This window comes from Strix uralensis, chromosome 10 (genome assembly GCF_047716275.1).
Source record: "Strix uralensis isolate ZFMK-TIS-50842 chromosome 10, bStrUra1, whole genome shotgun sequence".
Taxonomy (NCBI): domain Eukaryota; kingdom Metazoa; phylum Chordata; class Aves; order Strigiformes; family Strigidae; genus Strix; species Strix uralensis.
In genome coordinates this window covers 19609524-19626262 of record NC_133981.1, presented here as the reverse complement: position 1 = coordinate 19626262, position 16739 = coordinate 19609524, and the positions used below count along the sequence as shown (strand labels likewise).

Here is a 16739-nt window from a genome sequence, read left to right as displayed (position 1 = left end):
GTCCTTAACCTCCTCAGTGACATACACATTCTTACCACCCGGTGCCTTGAGTTTTCCAAGTTCACAGGAAGGAATAAGAGCAGCTACCATGAAACACTTTGAAAATCTTTGGAAGACAGACAGCATGTAAGTACTATTGCTTTATTTAGGCTGCTGTCTTTGCAAAGCACATTCACAAGTCAAAGAAAAAAACACTCTGGTAAATATAAGCTTTTTTTTTTTCTGAATTCTTACACACTTTAGGAGCTCAACCAACTAAACATTCTCTGGTTTCCAGTGGTGATAAACATGAACTACATGTCCAAATATTGAGGAGTCTTGGTCTTTCTCAAACAACAATTTACAAAAAATGGGTAATATGTGGGCTTGTACCTATGTGCATTCTCCCTGGTGAGATCCACAGCAGCCTCCTCTTTATCCACAGCTATCACCCGGCTCTAGGACAGAAAAAAACACACCACCAAACAAGTATTGCAACATCAAGGTTCCTGAGCAGAGGAGCTCTGCCAAAAAGGACATGCAAGATAAAGACCAGCAATTGACTGTTCACTCTTGGCTCCTAAAAGGAATAGCTCATGAAGAATGCCTCTCAGGGCACTGATGGGATCACGAGTCACTTCTAGGAAGGCCACTAACGTGACAGAAGGCACTCTGCAACACTGCCAACAGCCTACCAAAATAGACAGGCTGCTGACCAAACCGCTCAGCTGACAACAATGGAGTCACACTGACTCACATCACCTGGTATGTTCATAGTTCCTAGTAGTGTGAGACTCAACACTCTGCCTAGCCTGGGGTAGACACAGCTTAAAGGAAGATCATGTTGTAGGCTTCTCCTCTCTCATGCAGACAGAATTCCTCCCAGCATTAACACAACAACTTGGACAGAGGTTCTGGCATTTTCCATCTGTTACGCAGACACCTTTTGCCTAGTTACTCCACTGCAGTCCTTACACCACTTTCACCGTGCGTATTGACTGCATGTACTTGACTGTGTGTCAGGTATTTGAGAGCCCTCCAGCGTACATTAAGAGATAAGACTACACAGAGATTTATTTGACCTTCCAATCCACCTTGGGAAAAGTGCAGGCAAAGGCCTGACTTGTTTTTGCTTTGCTTAATGTTTTTTAAACACAGATGTTGGTAAGTATTTGCATAGAGGAAGTATGCTTAAAGAAACTGCTTTGCATTTGGAGATGATGGTGTGACTGGCCATCACTCCTAGGAGGATTAATTTCACAGCCTGAGACTAGAACCCACACACATGAAGCTGGCCCTTAAGGTGAAGGACACAGCTGAATCCATAAGCAAAACGTTGCTGTTGTCTTCTCAGTACCTTAGGGCCAAATTCTGCCTCAAACACTAAAGAGACCACACAGAGTGTAAACTCCACTTAGTTGTCAGTGTGGCTACCACTAACTCCAATCAGTCAAGGCTCCTTATTTCTCTGGGCACAGCAGTTTGTGTTAGCCACCTGGGAAAGGACTGTTATCAGTTACAGGACCAGACTGATACAGCTCTTTAACTTAACAGGCAAGGAAAAGAGCATGAAGTACAGCTCAGGAAATCAAAGTAATTATACTTTAAAGTCATGAAGCTCAAGTATTAACCTTATCAGGTCACTGGGAGGAAGAACACAGGCATCAACATCTAATTCTTACACACCAAGTCTTATACTCCTCCAAGAGGAGGGGCTGGCCACAGCAATTCTCGTTCATGAGAAGGAACTGGCTGGTCTGCAATTCTGAGGAAAGGGGAATATTTTTTCCCCTAACCACATGCAAAGAGATCTTGGATTCATTTCTCTTTCTGCTTACCAACAGTATCTCAGTAATCATGTTACATGACACAATAATCAGGGGCAAGAAGGGCTTTGGTCACTCAGATTTCAGTCCCCTTCCTGCTCTTTTCACTCTGTTCAAAAGGTGTGGGTTGTTATTAGGGAACAAAAGACTTAAAAAAAAAAAAGGTTTGGCAGTTGTGGCAGTGTGACATATGCTTGTCATATTGATCCCAAGTACTGCCACTTCTGTGGTAATCCCTTCCCTGTATTCATTTAGTCTTCAGTCTCCTAGAGACAAGATCTTCTGATTCACAGTAAGGTGATTTTTAGAGATGACTGACCCATAAATTTGACTAATAGAGTGTGTGCCATCCATGCCTCTGTCCCTCTTGTCCACAGCCCAGGATATTAGCTTAAACTAACACTCACCAGTGCTTCAAGCTAAGGTGATTAATAGCGAGCTGTGACAGCTGAAGAATGAACACATTTGCTTCCTTCATTCTGACTATGTTTCCACTACTCCCACAGACAGCTGGGGAGAGCAATTCCTAAATACCCCTCTTCTACCTAGCATGAACTTATAGAGCCTGACTGTTAGAGACCTTAGCTGCCGAAGTCCCATCAAAGCAAAGAAGGCTGTCTGTGAAGTCTCAACAAAGACTAGTAGAGTGGGATTGTCCTGTAACACAAGCATCTATTATGCCACGAGCACTGAAAAAAGCTCACCTGTGGCAGTTTGCACAACAGACTCAGAGCAATTGCTCCAGAGCCACAGCCAATCTCCAGGATCACGGGATGAGGGACAGGAACTGGGAAGCAGAGGCCTGAATTCTTCTCACATTTTCGAGATTCTTCCTCCAAAACTATAGAGACAAGATCCTAAAAAAAAAAAAAAAATAATAAAAAAAAAAAAATCAAACAAACAAAAATTTCTAAGGTTGCTGTTTTGACTCACACCTTTGCAGTCTGAGGAGTGGAGTTTAATTTCTTGACTCTGTAGCCCAATGAAATGTATTTTTGTTGCTGATTTTTAAAACACAGATGGCAGCAATGGAACTGACATGCCAGAAGTCACTTCAGCTCCATCTCCCCCACAGGGTGCTTTGATTAGTAACCAAATCCTCAGGATACAATTCCCCACAAATCCTCTGAAATCTTCTAGCACTGTTGGGAAAAACAATAACCAAACAGCTGGAGCACATTATCTTCTGCAACAGAATTTTATTTACTCCAAAATTCCAGCTTTCAAAATCTGTAAGCTTCAAAAGCTAAGATTTCGATACTGTCTCAGTATGGTATATAATGTGGAGGCAGATGCACAACTCTTAACAGCATCTAAACCAATAATCCAACCTGCAGATGCAAAGCAAATACAATGAATTATTAAATGACCCAAATGAGCTGGATATCAGTTGTGGACTCCTACTACATTTTGTTGGCATGAAGTCACGTGGAAAAGATTTTCATCCATGCTACTGGATCTGTATGCATCTCTGCCATTGCTGCCTCCTCGCTCCCATCAATCTCCTCTTTTTTAAATCTCTTTACAAGTTCATATAAAATCCAACCAGCAGCAGAGGTCTCAAAGATATACAGTTCTAAGGTTTGAGAAAATAAGTGACTAGCTACAAGAGAAAGCACACACGTGCCCCTCTCAGACTGCAGCACAAACTTCCCTTGATATTCACCAGAGAAAACTCTAAGACAGAAACCTTATAAACAACTTGAGTGCATAGGCAGCTTCAGCAGGTGCTCACAACTCCCTGCAACCCTTGTGCTTTCATGGCACAACAGTGCAGAAACAAGGCCTTACTGCCCAAGGCACTCCCATGATGCCTAGGTTATTCCACTTGAGAGGTCTGCTCTTGGATCTCTCCTGTAAATCCAGAAAACTTAACAAAATTTACAAAGAATAACTGGCTTGATTTTGCCAAGAGTTAAAAATTAAAGACATTACCAGGAAAATTACCAGCCTTTCATTTTTACAAGGAATCTCGCATGTGCTTGGCATGTGCAGGAATATTATAAAGCAACATGTCCTGGCAGGCAGGGCAGCTTCTCTTTAGTAAAGCAATGGCCTTTTTCAGGAGCCTAAACTGAGCAGGCTTGTACATAAGGGCATAAGCTCTTCCTTGGATACATCACCCTAACTGGGGTGCAGTGTAATAGATGCCTGGTGCAAAGCTGTAGTTTTTATGAAGATATTTGTTGCTGTTGATCATCCTTCATGCTAGGCCAATTTGCGTCTGCAGTAAGTAGGGAGGGAGGATGCAAACAGATATAAAAATGAAGCCTTAGGGATGAGGAAGACTAGGGAAAATGTGGGCCCTCTCCAGAAGGAAACAGGAGACATGATCACCTAGGAAATGCAGAAGGCTTGGCAATGACTTTTTTGCCTCAAGCAAGGGCTCCAGTCACACCACCCAAGACACAGAAGGCAGGGACTGAGAGAATGAAGAACTGCCCACTGTAGGAGAAGATCAGGTTCAAGACCATCTAAGGAACCTGAAAGGGCACAAGTCCAGGAGACCTGATGAGATTCCTGAGGGAACTGGCAGATGAAGTGGCTAAGCCACTATCCATTATATTTGAGAAGTCATGACAGTCCGGTGAAGTTCCTGCTCTCTGGAAAAGGGTAAACATTACCCCATGTTTAAAAAGGGAAAACAGGAAGAAACAGAGAACTACAGGCCAATCAGTCTCACCTCTGTGCCCAGCAAAATCATGGACTGGATCCTCCTGGAAAATGAGGTGATTAGTGACACCCAACATGGCTTCACTAAGGGCAAATCGTGCCCGCCTAATTTGGTGGCCTTCTACAATGGGGTTACAGTGCTGGTGGACAAGGGAAGAACAACAGACATTGCATAATGGACTGTGCAAAGCTTTTGACACTGTCCTGCATGACATCCTCATTGCCAAATCGGAGAGACATGGGTTTGGCAAATGGACCACTCTGTAGATAAGGAATGAGCATGATGGGCACAGTCAAAGAGTTGAGGTCAACAGCTCGATGTCCAAGTGGAGAGCAGTGACGAGCGCCGTTCCTCAGGGGTCGGTGTTGGGACTAACGCCGTATAACATCTTTGTTGGCGACATGGCCAGTGGGATTGAGCCGACGACACCAAGCTGTGTGGTGCGGGCGACACGCTGGAGGAAAGGGATGTGCCATCCAGAGGGACCTGGACAGGCTGGAGACGTGGGACCATGTGAACCTCATGGAGTTCAACAAGGCCAAGTGCAAGGTCCTGCACATGGGTCAGGGCAATCCCAAGCACAAATCCAGGCTGGGCAAGGGTTGGATTGAGAGCAGCCCTGAGGAGGAGGACTTGGGGGTAGTAGTGGACGGAAAACTGACCATGAGCCAGAAATGTGCACTCACAGCCCAGAAAGCCAACAGTGTCCTGGGCTGCATGAAGAGAAATGTGGGCAGCAGGGTGAGGGAGGGGATTCTCCCCCTCTACTCTGCTCTCGTGAGACCCCCCCTGCAGTGCTGTGTTCAGCTCTGGGGCCTCCAGCATAAGAAGGACATGGACCTGCTTGAGCAGGTCCAGAGGAGGCCACGAAGATGCTCAGGGGGCTGGAGCACCTCCCCTGTGAGGACAGGCTGAGAGAGTTGGGGGTGTTCAGCCTGGACAAGAGAAGGCTCCAGGGAGACCTTACAGAGGCCTCCCAGTACTTAAAGGGGCTACAGGAAAGGGGGGAGGGACTCTTTATCAGGGGGTGTAGGGATAGGACAAGGGGTAAGGGTTTTAAACTGAGAGAGAGTAGATTTAGATTAGATGTAAGGAAGAAATTCTTTACTGTGAGGTGGGTGAGACACTGGCACAGGTTGCCCAGAGCAGCTGTGGCTGCCCCCTCCCTGGAAGGGTTCAAGGCCAGGTTGGACGGGGCTTTGAGCAACCTGGGCTGGTGGAAGGTGTCCCTGCCCAGGGCAGGGGGGTGGGGCTAGATGAGCTTTAAGGTCCCTTCCAAACCAAACCATTCTATGATGAGCTTCAACAAACCATTCCCAGCAGCAGAGCACCTGAGACACGGGCTGTAATGTCAGACAGTATTTTCTGAGGTTTCCCACAAAGACATGGACTGCTTTTAAACATATTAAAGTACTGTGCCGCTGCATGCAAGCACACACCCAGTGCTTAGAAAAGAGAAGTGAAGCTTGCACTACTTCACAGTCCAGGATGGAAAACTAGGCATATTTCAACATTATCCGGGCCTTGCAAAGCCAGGCAGCTTTGAACCGCTCCATTTTAATAGAATGTTTGCCTTTTGATTCCTCCTGCTGAAAGATCCTGAAAGCATAACTAAAAAGGAAAGATTTGGTTTATTTGGATGCGTGAACACTCCATATTTCTTCTAGTAACATTACTACTTCTTCAGATCAGCTTTTCTGAGCCTTTGTCATTTTCAACTCAGCTGTGTTTGGCTTTGCTGCTTTTCTAGTAGCCTGGCTCTGCCAACAATAGCCTTTCAGGAACCACTGTAGTCCTCCATTTCTTTAGGCTCCTTTTCACAGTCACAGCCTTTTGGGGCCTTCAGGGGCTTTTTAACAACAAGCACCTTCAACTGTTTTCATTGTTTTCTCTCAGATCTTCTCCACCTGTTGAGCCGGAAATAGCCAGAGATGCCCATGCCTTTGCTCACCAGATACTCAATGACAACAGCCTCTGTGCTTCTCCAGACTGTGTCCTCTGCCTTCCACCGCTTTCAGTGCCCCTCAGCCATGAGCTCTGTTGTGCTCATACCCAAAAGCCCAAGAGGGAAACAAGAACAGCCCACAGGCTGGAGGGCCCTATTCTGAGAGGCCTCACCCAAGAAGTGTGTCTTCACTGCAAAGTTAAGTTTGGTGACTGATATGTCAGCTAGCCTCAACCAGGTGTGAGGAGCTACCCTGCAATGCCCTACCCCAGTTACCGTGTCCTTACTGGCACTGCACTCAAAAGGGAGTTTTGCTAACAGCGTCCAAAAATCACATATTCCTTTTTCTGCTCTGGGATTCCTTTCCTAGACAATTATGGAGGAAAACATACAGGCTCCCAATAGGACTGTGGGAAACCATCAGAGGACTACCAGCACTCAGATAACAGGGAAAAATAAACACCTTATCTACCCACTTTCATGGTAGAAATGGCTTTTGCCTTTCCTCTAACAGCTCCAGATGAATCATTCTGAAAACACTGCTGCAATGGAGACAGCCAGAGATTGTAACCACAGCTGGTTTGGGGAAGCAGGTCCTGATGATTCCCAGACCACAGAGGAAGAGCCACCCAAAAAATTCTGCTCAGACATTAAATCACTCTTAAATACCAGCCATTTCTGGTCACTTACAAATATTTCCAGGAAATCTCTACAGTAACTCAGAAGAACCATCTGTCTCCAGGGCTGATCACAGGGTAGCACAAGTTATTGATTACAAATGTTCAAATGTAACTTCCATACAGTAAAACTACTGTCAGCATTTATTAACTTCCTTAAAGTTTCTCATTAGTAATTTCAAGCTTGGAGTTTTTAATGGAACTTCCACAGTGAAAGTATTTTTAGAGTGCTTGCCAAAGCTCCTATTTAAACATGACTGAATTCAGTTTCTACCACATGTATATTAAAAAAGGGATATTGGTATTACTTAGGCTTTGTATTCTACTTCCTGACTACTTTGCTTTACTGTCTTGGTTATTTCATATACTGAGGAAAAGGCTAGTTCTCTCTCCTAATACACACCTTTATTATAATAATTCAAAACTAAAATATATTGAAAATAATGTAGCATCCTAAAGAAACTACATCCTTTTCAGGACATTAGTATCTCACTACAATCAAAAAGTTCAATAATTATGAAGATAAATTCTTTTATGAAATAAATTCAATCAGCAAGCAAAACAGAACATATATTCTAACTGGCAAATTAGGACAAAAAAATACTAGTACAGATTATTCAATGTTGAATTAAATTTGCAATTATGTATGTATTAAAAGCAAGAAGTAAAGACCAAACAATGTACTGAAATAAGACATTCTGACATTCTGTAATTTGGCTGTGATACCACGGTCTTTTTCTTTACTTACAGCTTACACATGACAACCACATTTCCCCAACAACTGTAAAAGAATCAGGAAAACCCAGCAACCATGATACAGAGTATGTCCAGTTAGCCCACTGCCATTGCCACTAGGTTTCCTTTTCAGAAATCATGAATGATAAAGTTATCCAAAATCATTTTGAAACAGCATTCTTCAGATTCTTCTCAGTATTTTTCATGTTTTAGCAAGTGATCCGGCCAAAATCTGTGCTTCTCCAAGCACACCATTATCTCCCACAATGTCACCACTGGAAACTGATAAATTACAGCACTTCGCAGAACACAGCAGAACCACCTTCAGATCTCATCTTGGGAGATGAAGTATTTCTGGGCACGTACTACAGGGTTCATACAGACTACAAAATACCCTGCAAGACAGACATTCCCTACCTCTGTAGAAGAATCTGACTAGAGCCACAGCTGGAGAAGAGCATCAAAGAGGCAGAATGTGCTAAAAAGAGATACCAGTCCCAGACACTGAGAAACTGGGACAACAGCAGATGGCCAAAGGCTGTGGTCTTTATTGTGTAGGATACCCCACATCTCAGACTGAACAGATTCAGAGCCCAAGCATCTGCTAATATAATGCCAGCATTGCTAAAAGTCATCTTAAGCACCAGTTTGATTACCATCTCTAAAGGTTGAGAGATGAAATTATAAAAATTCCACTGGGAAATGAGAGGAAACACTTTGGCAGCCTAGGTGATTAACCTTTGGAATATGTTAGGTAAATTCTCCACAGCCTGGCACTCTAAACTGAAATGGCAGGCTGTTCAAAAGGGCTTACTTTCATTTACACCATTTACAGGATTCAATACATCAGAGAGAGAAATGTCCTTCACTACAGAAAAATGTTATTTTGGACAAAACAAAGACTTGACAATCCGTGTGTCGTTGTAATCTCTAAAAGAGGAAAAATGAGTTGGCGTGCTCAGGCGCCTTGTCCCTGCAACACGCTGAGCACCTCAGTACCTTTAACACATTTATCCTCACAACTTCCATTTTCCAGACGAGCAACTGTAGAACAGTGACAATCCCAAACTCACAAAGGAAGACTGTGGTAGAGCAGAGCATTGAACCCAATGCTCCTGAAGCCTCATCCACACCTTTCCACTTTAGATCATGGAAACGGGTCCCCAAAACTCCAGTTAGGAACAGGCCGGTCTAGAGTTGGGTGAGGGCAGCTGACCTCCTGCAGAAAAGCAGAAGGCACAAAGATCAGAACCAGGTTCCTTCATCATCTAAACAAACAGTGCTTGCCTGCTCTTGAATTGTCTTTCGGTTTTTACTGTTGTAGATAAAAACTGTAAATAAAAAAACCACACCCCAAAGTGCTGCGTTAAGGAGCAAGTAAAATCATAAATCCAAAAAGTAGCTTAGAAATGTGACCTGATTCCACATTTACCCACAGCATGCTAACCAATGGATAGGATGAATGCTCAACTGTGAAGCTATTAAAATTCAAATTATTGCTTACAGTATGCGTGGTGTACACACACGTGGGTATAAGTGTGATATTTGTGTCAGAGTGCGGAAATGGAACATTTTTAATATCTTTTCTCCCCTAGTCTGTGCAAGAAGCTACTTCCCCCAGCAAAAGCCACTTTTGGAAAGAGTGGAGGGACTGAATAGCAAACAGACAAACCCAGAGAGAAACTAAAAACCTCTCTCTGCTTTTGCTAGCAATGGCATGAAGGTGGAAGGGAAGGAGGGGCCTGGACATGGCTTGGGCAGCCCCCGCAACTCAGAGCTGTTGACACCTGCTTGCAGGGGCAGATTGCACATTTCATGCAATAGATGGGTGTACAGAGATGTTCAAGCAGCAGAGAGGAAGAGCTAGAAGTCACACGAAAAGGTGAGCTCCGTATCTTATGTATGGCTAAAACTGCCCCACAGCTGTCCTCTCCCCTGCAGCTTGCAGGATTGTCACGCACCTCTCCAGGGCACAGCAGCAATGCCAGTGTACTCCAGGGCCTTTGTCACCTGGTACAGGCAGACAGCATGACAGTCAGGGCAACAGGCTAGGCTTAGGAATGGGGCCAGCTCACAGCTCTGCAGTTACCAGCATGACTAAATCCCAATTCTCTGCATGTTGCAAACTCCTCTTGCACAGCAATAATCAGTGAACTTCCCCTTCACCCCCATTTTACAGGACTTTGTGCAAATAAATATTCAAGAGGATGTCAAGAGCACCAGCCACCTCTGAAACCTGAGGGTGGTAAGTTAGGTGCAAAGCAAAGTATCTGAACAGTTTTTTACATTGCACTGGGCTAGAAGTGATGCAGGCATCAAGTGATAAGTTTTCAGGGACCTAAATTCTATTGCTTAGCACAAACAGAGTGGGGAGAAGGTGGCAGCATCTAGACCCTATATGTCTTTGCCAGAAGTAAATTTTAAGATCTAGAGGGGAAAATGCAGGACATCCTTGGGAGGGAGAAGGATATCTGGCCCCGACAAGCAAAAGAAGAACTTGCAAGGACTAGAAGAGACCTATTACCAATGGTTCTATATACAGGGGACACAAATATTTGCTTCCCATGCTACTTAATTTCCAGCACTCAGAGGTTCTCAAGCTTTTGTCTCCTAGCCAAGCCACGCACAGCCTGCTCTCACCTTGTAATTCCAGGAAGTCTTGCTTCACTGCCTGATTCACCCTAAGTTCACGCTGTCATTTATTTGGTTTATTTGGTTGCATTTCCCTCCCCCCCTCACCATCATCTCTGTTGAGTGAAACAAAGGCAAAACTTTGTGAACACCTCCAGCTTCCCATGAGCCTCTACCTCACCCTTCCACCCACAACTCTGGTTCCCCAATGCCCCCCCCACACACACCCATGTTCTGACAGGTTCTTGGTATTGCCTCCCCCTCCCTGCGGCCAGGTCTCTAGTTCACTGTATTTCTTGGAACCGCAGCTGCACAAAGAAAGCATGAGGACAGTGTCTGCCAGCACCCAAACCACAAGCTCCACAGCTGCACAGCTCCAACCAGCAGACAGCGCAAGGTCAGGCAGCTTTCAGCACCAAGACAGTCGGAGGAAACAGCAGAGATTCTTGCTGCTCAGCGGTGGCTACAGAGCTGTACGGCAGTCCAGAGTTGAGGCAATCACGTGCTACAGTCCAACAACAGTGAATGACCCATCTGATGTTTCTGTGATTAAAAGTACAAGGCTAAGAAAAAACAGAGAAGGGGAGAAATGGGAAAGGCAAGGGTGGAGGTCACAAACTCACACTGCGTTGCCTAGAAGCACCCTTTTTTCGTGCCCCACATGTTCCAGGGAAAGCAAGGAAGACAAGTTTCCAAGGGGACAAGACAGGGTGGCAAGAGGGTCTAACCCCGCCACATTAGCAAACAGGACAAGGAAAGCAAAAGACACATGAAAACCTGTGTAACCTTCTCTCTGCTCTCGCACAATTCCTGGGAATGTTCTACTTATTTGTGTGCTTTCCAGAAACTTCTGTTCTCAGAATCCAGGACTTTCCATAGAGCCTGATCTGATACTAACTGAATCACCCCTCCCCTCCTGTTTGTCCACTTGGCTGCCAGTCAGCACATGACAAAACACCAGGAAGCCAAACCTGACACCTCACTCCATGGCAATGGCCCTAGAAGTTACCACATACCTCCTTCCAGAAGCAAGCCACCAAGCCAGCCCAGTGCTTAGTGGGCAGGCAGGCAGGCTACGGTGTTTTGTCCTGGGCTCTTCTGCCTGGCACCTCAGCAAGAAAGAGAAAATGTTGCACAAAACCCATAAAACTTCCCCTATACATGTACAGAAAGCAAAACACCAGAACAACTCTAGAAGGAGCCACAGATCCAGAAAGAAAAGGTAGCTTTAAGCAGAAGCAGTGACAAACAGGTAAAAGCACACCTAATACTGAGGAAGGACTTTGGCTTCTTTGTCACACAACAGAAGCAGTTCCTGTTGTGTCAGGGCACATGTCAAGTGCTGCTTCATCTGTTGGAGAAGAGGCTGTGACAGCACCCAGAAATGACTTCACCAAAAGGCAGCAACCTCTGCAACCCGTACGTGCTAGGGCCCAAGAGAAGTTACCACAGCTGCCACATCTAAACTTAGCCACACCCCAGAGGGGCAAGAACAGTGGATCAAAGTCACTGTAAAATGGCTGTACCTCAGGTCTCCAGCACAAACCTCTATGTCAGCACATCTCTTCAGAAGCAAGGCATTTTCCTTCTCTGCAGATACTGGTATTGACCACTGCTGGGTGAAGCATCTGGACAGATGCACTGGTCCAGCACGCTAAGCCCTAGCTCTGAAGTTCCAGTTACTTGGATGACTAAAAGAAGCTGGTGTGTAGGAAATGTTTGGGTTTTTTTTCCCTGTTCATGTGGGAATCCCCTCAAGTCCCATCCCTCATATTACAGCCATCCACGTTTGCTTTTCTCCAATTCTAGTCCTAAATCCTGCTCTAACTGTTGATGAGCTAAGCTACTCAGCTGAAACTCACAGGAATAAAGACCCTCTTTCAAATGGAAAAGGGAGATTAAAAAGCTAAAGACTTCATAGAGTTCTTTTAGGGGCAAAAAATAAAGGCATTAAGAACACAGAGATCTGTGAGAACATATAAGGAAATTCTATATAAGTTAGCCTGGGGAACAGGTTTGTGCATGACTTAAAAGAACAGCTGCTGCTTTCCTTGCCTTCAGCACAGATTTTAGCTTTAAATTTACATTTTTGAGTCTGTCCTGGAAGTCACCAACTGTGAAGTAATCCTCTGCACTAGCACAGCCTTTTTTTCTTGCATAGGAAGCCAGGAGAAACTATTGCCATAGTTCATCTTGGCCAGCTAGCCAGGAACAACCCTGTTTCTTCCTCCATTTCCTTTTGAACAAGAAGAAATCTGTCTTGGGAAAACATCCTGTCCTGATTTTAAAGTGGCCAGCAATAGACTCCTGCTAAGCTGTTTCAGTAATTAATTACACTCTCTGTTAAAAATGTGCACCTTTTCTGGCCTGCATTTATGGTGCTTGTTATACACTTATGAAACCAAAGAGACTTCTGTTATCAAATTTCTGCTCCCTGTGCCAGGTAATTAACTTGTCTTTGATGAGCTAAAAAGTCTTTCACAACAAGGCAGATTTTTTCCAGCTGTTAATCTATCTACTGGTTCTTCTCCAAACCTAGTTTTACATTTCTTTCTCAACTGATCAGTAACATAACATTTTTGCAACTATTCCACTACTGCAGTACGCAGATTATTTAATCCTGCTACTTGGACTTGGCAGTCCCCTGTTAAAACACGCAAGGATCACATTAGCCTGCTAGGCAGCCCACTGAAAATGGGTGCTCATGGTCAGAATACCCATAAGAGCCCCAAATCTTTCTCCAAGATCTTCTGGCAGTGGAAGCCCCTCAGCCACAAGGCACAGGCTGCATTATTTGTCTCTGCATATATGATCCTATTAAACACTTTTGCCTAGCTTAAAGGGCAATTCCAACTGCTCTGCAGCAAAAACAGGCTCCCTTCATAATTCCCATTCCCCAGCCTCTGTGCCACAGCCCACTTTCAGAAAACACTGTTTTTCTCCAACATACTGATAAAATATTGCTATCATACAGGCAAAATCTGATCTGTGTGAGGCCACAACAGCAATGCTCCAACTGTAGCATGTGTGTTTACAGCTACATTTTGACAGATAGCAGTCAATTTTTGATCTATTAAATAATGCCCTATTGCATTTATGTTCAATATACCTTATAGGAGTCTACATATATTTCAAGAAAGGATCTCAAGCTATGTGCAAGATAGAGCACCATTATCCTTTTCATTTCCCAAACTGGGAAGCCAGTGACGCAGCAAGGAGAAACAGCCTTCCTTTGAAGAGACAACTGATCAGAGGAAAAGCTATGAAAAAAAAAAGTCTCCTGACTCCTGATCAATGGCTGTACTCACTAGCCACTGTGACCTTTTGACCTTTCCAAAAAATTAACCATCTGTGGCAATGAAATTAGGGAAATGAAAGGCCATTCTGCATCAAGAGCTTCCTTTTAGCACTGATTAAACCAGAAAATGTGAAGCACTGCTTTGACATAAAGCACCAGAGAAAGGCCCCACCTTGCAATCTGTATATTTGCATATACATGTCAGGAAGCAAAAATCCTCCCTTCTCTGTGTACTTGACTTTCTTGAAAGGTTAATGATTACACTTAGCTAGAAGTAAGGTTAAGCTTCATGAAAGGCTTCTCTGAGCAAATCTTTGCCTAAAGTGCTTTTGCAGAACAGCCGAGCACAATGACTGCCATTCAGCTGACAGACACAAGTAAACAACAATGGTTTCGGTGTATTGAGCATGTTACCGTGGGAAAGAAACAATCTGTCTTGGGAAACAAGTTAAAAGTCATAGGTGGAAAAAGAATTGATTAGACAGCGACAGGACTTAAAATTACAGATTCTATAAAGGGCATGAATGGTTTGTGTTATACAGTAAGAAGGGCTTTCCTGCTAAATAAGCAGGCAGCCCCAGAAGCAAAGAAAATACTTTTCCCACTTACAATACAAAATTAGAAAGATTCGCTGTCAGATGATGTCATGGGGCTAGACACAGACTCAAAAGAGGATTAAACAAATTAATGGAGGACAGATCCATTAGTGATTATGAAGCAGGATGGCCCCAAATCCAGCTTTGGCTAAGAGCAGCCCTTAACTGCTGACTGTCAGAAGAAGGGGGGATCCCTCCACACCCATCTTTTCCCTTGTAATTTTGCCCCTACCATCTGCTACAATCCCCGATCAGACACAGTACATTGCACTAGACAGACCAATATAGTCTGATCCACTAAGTCTTTTTTCTTGCTCTCACAGGAGATTGCAGCCACAATCTTTTCTGCATGACTGCTAAAAAATGTTCAACATGGCACAGACCTGTAATTTCTTTCCCTAAGATGTCTCCCAGGCTGAACACGCATCCTCACACTACAGTCAGTCTCCCCGCCTTACAGGACAATGGACTGTTCTCATGACACAGCCACCACAACAAAGCCAAGACAGAAAATAATTACATAGGGTCTGAGCTTGTGCTGAGATCACAACAGGTCAAGGAGATGACACCAGGGGAGTCCTGGGTGGCCTGAGGGTCAGAGGGGATGGCGAGACTGACAATCCTCCCAAGCAGAACCGGAGCTCTCCTCCCAGCAGCCTTCCTCCAGCAAAAACGAAAACTCAGTGTCCAAGAACCTGACTCTACCCACACATTAGTTGCAAAGGATAAAAAAATGACCATTTTTGTCTCCACTGAACAACCCTTTACTTGCTTTAAAACACAGCATCTGAGAGAGGAGGGGATCAGAAACGGCGGCAATCCTACAGTAATTAATGAGAAATAGAACTATCAGGAACAGCACGAGCCTAAGCCTGGAGTGCCCTCTAGGGGTAAAAGCCCGGTGAGCCTCATACCCCCAACTACTTCCTGCGAAGTCCTGGACCAAACCACACCTTTCCTTAACGAAGTCATGGTGAGGATGCATTTAGCCTATATTTGCCGGGACAAAAAAGGAACGATGTATCCACGGTTGTCTGAGTTCTCCTTCTCTGTGTCCTATTTTCCCTCTGATCCACAAGGCTGCTGCCCGAGTTTTAGACAGCCTTGCTTTGTGAAAAGGACTTTCTTCTCCATTAATACAGTGACCGAGCAATGTTGAGACAGGGAGTCCTTGACGTTACAATAATAATCACATAACAAAGAAAATTCACAAGACTGAGCACACGCCTAAACTTTGACCCAAACACCTCCCCATTGCAAAGCCTGGCTCTGATGGTCGCCTGAGGAAAGCAGGCAGCACGCTGGGTTCTGCAAGCCCTTGCAAACCCAGTCAGTGCTTGCAGCAGCAAGTCCAAAGCTTTGCTCACGGAGGGCCAGGTAGCTAGAGGAAGGTGAGACTGAGGACTGCTTAACAAAACTCTCCTCTGACGCAGCATGTCTGCGCTCACAGAAGTATCTATCAGCCCTACAGGCCAAAAAGTTATGACTGAATGCAACCAGCTTTGTTATCCTGCTCTCAGAGCTTAAACAGGACCTGCTAGTTTCCTAATTCTGGCTGCCTGCCCCCTCCCCACCCGGATTCCCATGGAACGGACAAACGAAGCCACATGTGCTGAAAAAATATTCCCAGAGGGAGCAAACGGGAGAGGACTCAGCTACCAGAGAACACTAAATAGGCTAAAAAGGGGTAAATTTCACACAGGGCAAAATTAAGCAGACAGCTGAGCTTCTCTCTTTGCATGTGTCCCTGTCCCCAGGACTGAAACAATGCTGGTGGTTTATGTCATACTGTGTTTGCCTTCATGCCATTACCAACGTGTCTGGGAGCAAGAGTTATTATAACCCTTCTGTTGTAACCGTAGAACAAAATGTGCACGATAAAGATGGCTCCTCTTCCTTTTAGTCTTTGAATCAACAAGCAGAAGCATTTGCAGAAGCTGCACAAATGTAACTAGAAAGTAAATTTTGCAGCTGCTTATGTATTTGCACTAGCAAGTCAATTTAGGGAGTCACATTTACTCAGCCAAGGACAAGACATGCCACGTGGCTTGTGTGTGCAGTCACAGATAAGCAACTTGAACCTGGGATATCAATGTTGATAATGAACTGCTTCCTAAAGGACAAGGATTATTTACGGGTATTATTTGGTGAAAAATTTCAGCACTATCAGTTTTAAGAATGTCGCAGACAAATTCTAAACAGAAAGAGAGCAACAGATGCAACTAACTTCAATATTTTTGAGAGGAGGTATTTCCACTATGGTTTTTAATTCCAGTGAAGTCTGGAAAAATGACTCTGATGAAACAAAACAGAGGCAAACCCCAACCCAAACACATCACACAAAGCTCTGAGTCAGAGACAACCAGCCCTTCCTTCCT

The 16739-nt window shown here is 44.5% G+C and overlaps 1 protein-coding gene across 7 annotated transcripts in view; it reads right to left on the bottom strand.

Moving 5' to 3' along the window:
- HEMK1 (HemK methyltransferase 1, mitochondrial release factors N(5)-glutamine) overlaps positions 1-16739 on the bottom strand; it is a 35418-nt gene that overhangs the window by 10287 nt on the left and 8392 nt on the right. For all 7 annotated transcript variants that reach the window (XR_012630297.1, XM_074879562.1, XM_074879565.1 and 4 more), the window contains 2 exons: positions 2510-2662; positions 373-437 (listed from right to left, as the gene is read on the bottom strand). Coding sequence is in view for 6 of the 7 variants with exons in the window: in XM_074879562.1 (XP_074735663.1) it covers positions 373-437; positions 2510-2662 (218 nt within the window). In the remaining variant the exon portion in view is untranslated. The remainder of the gene's footprint in view (positions 1-372; positions 438-2509; positions 2663-16739) is intronic.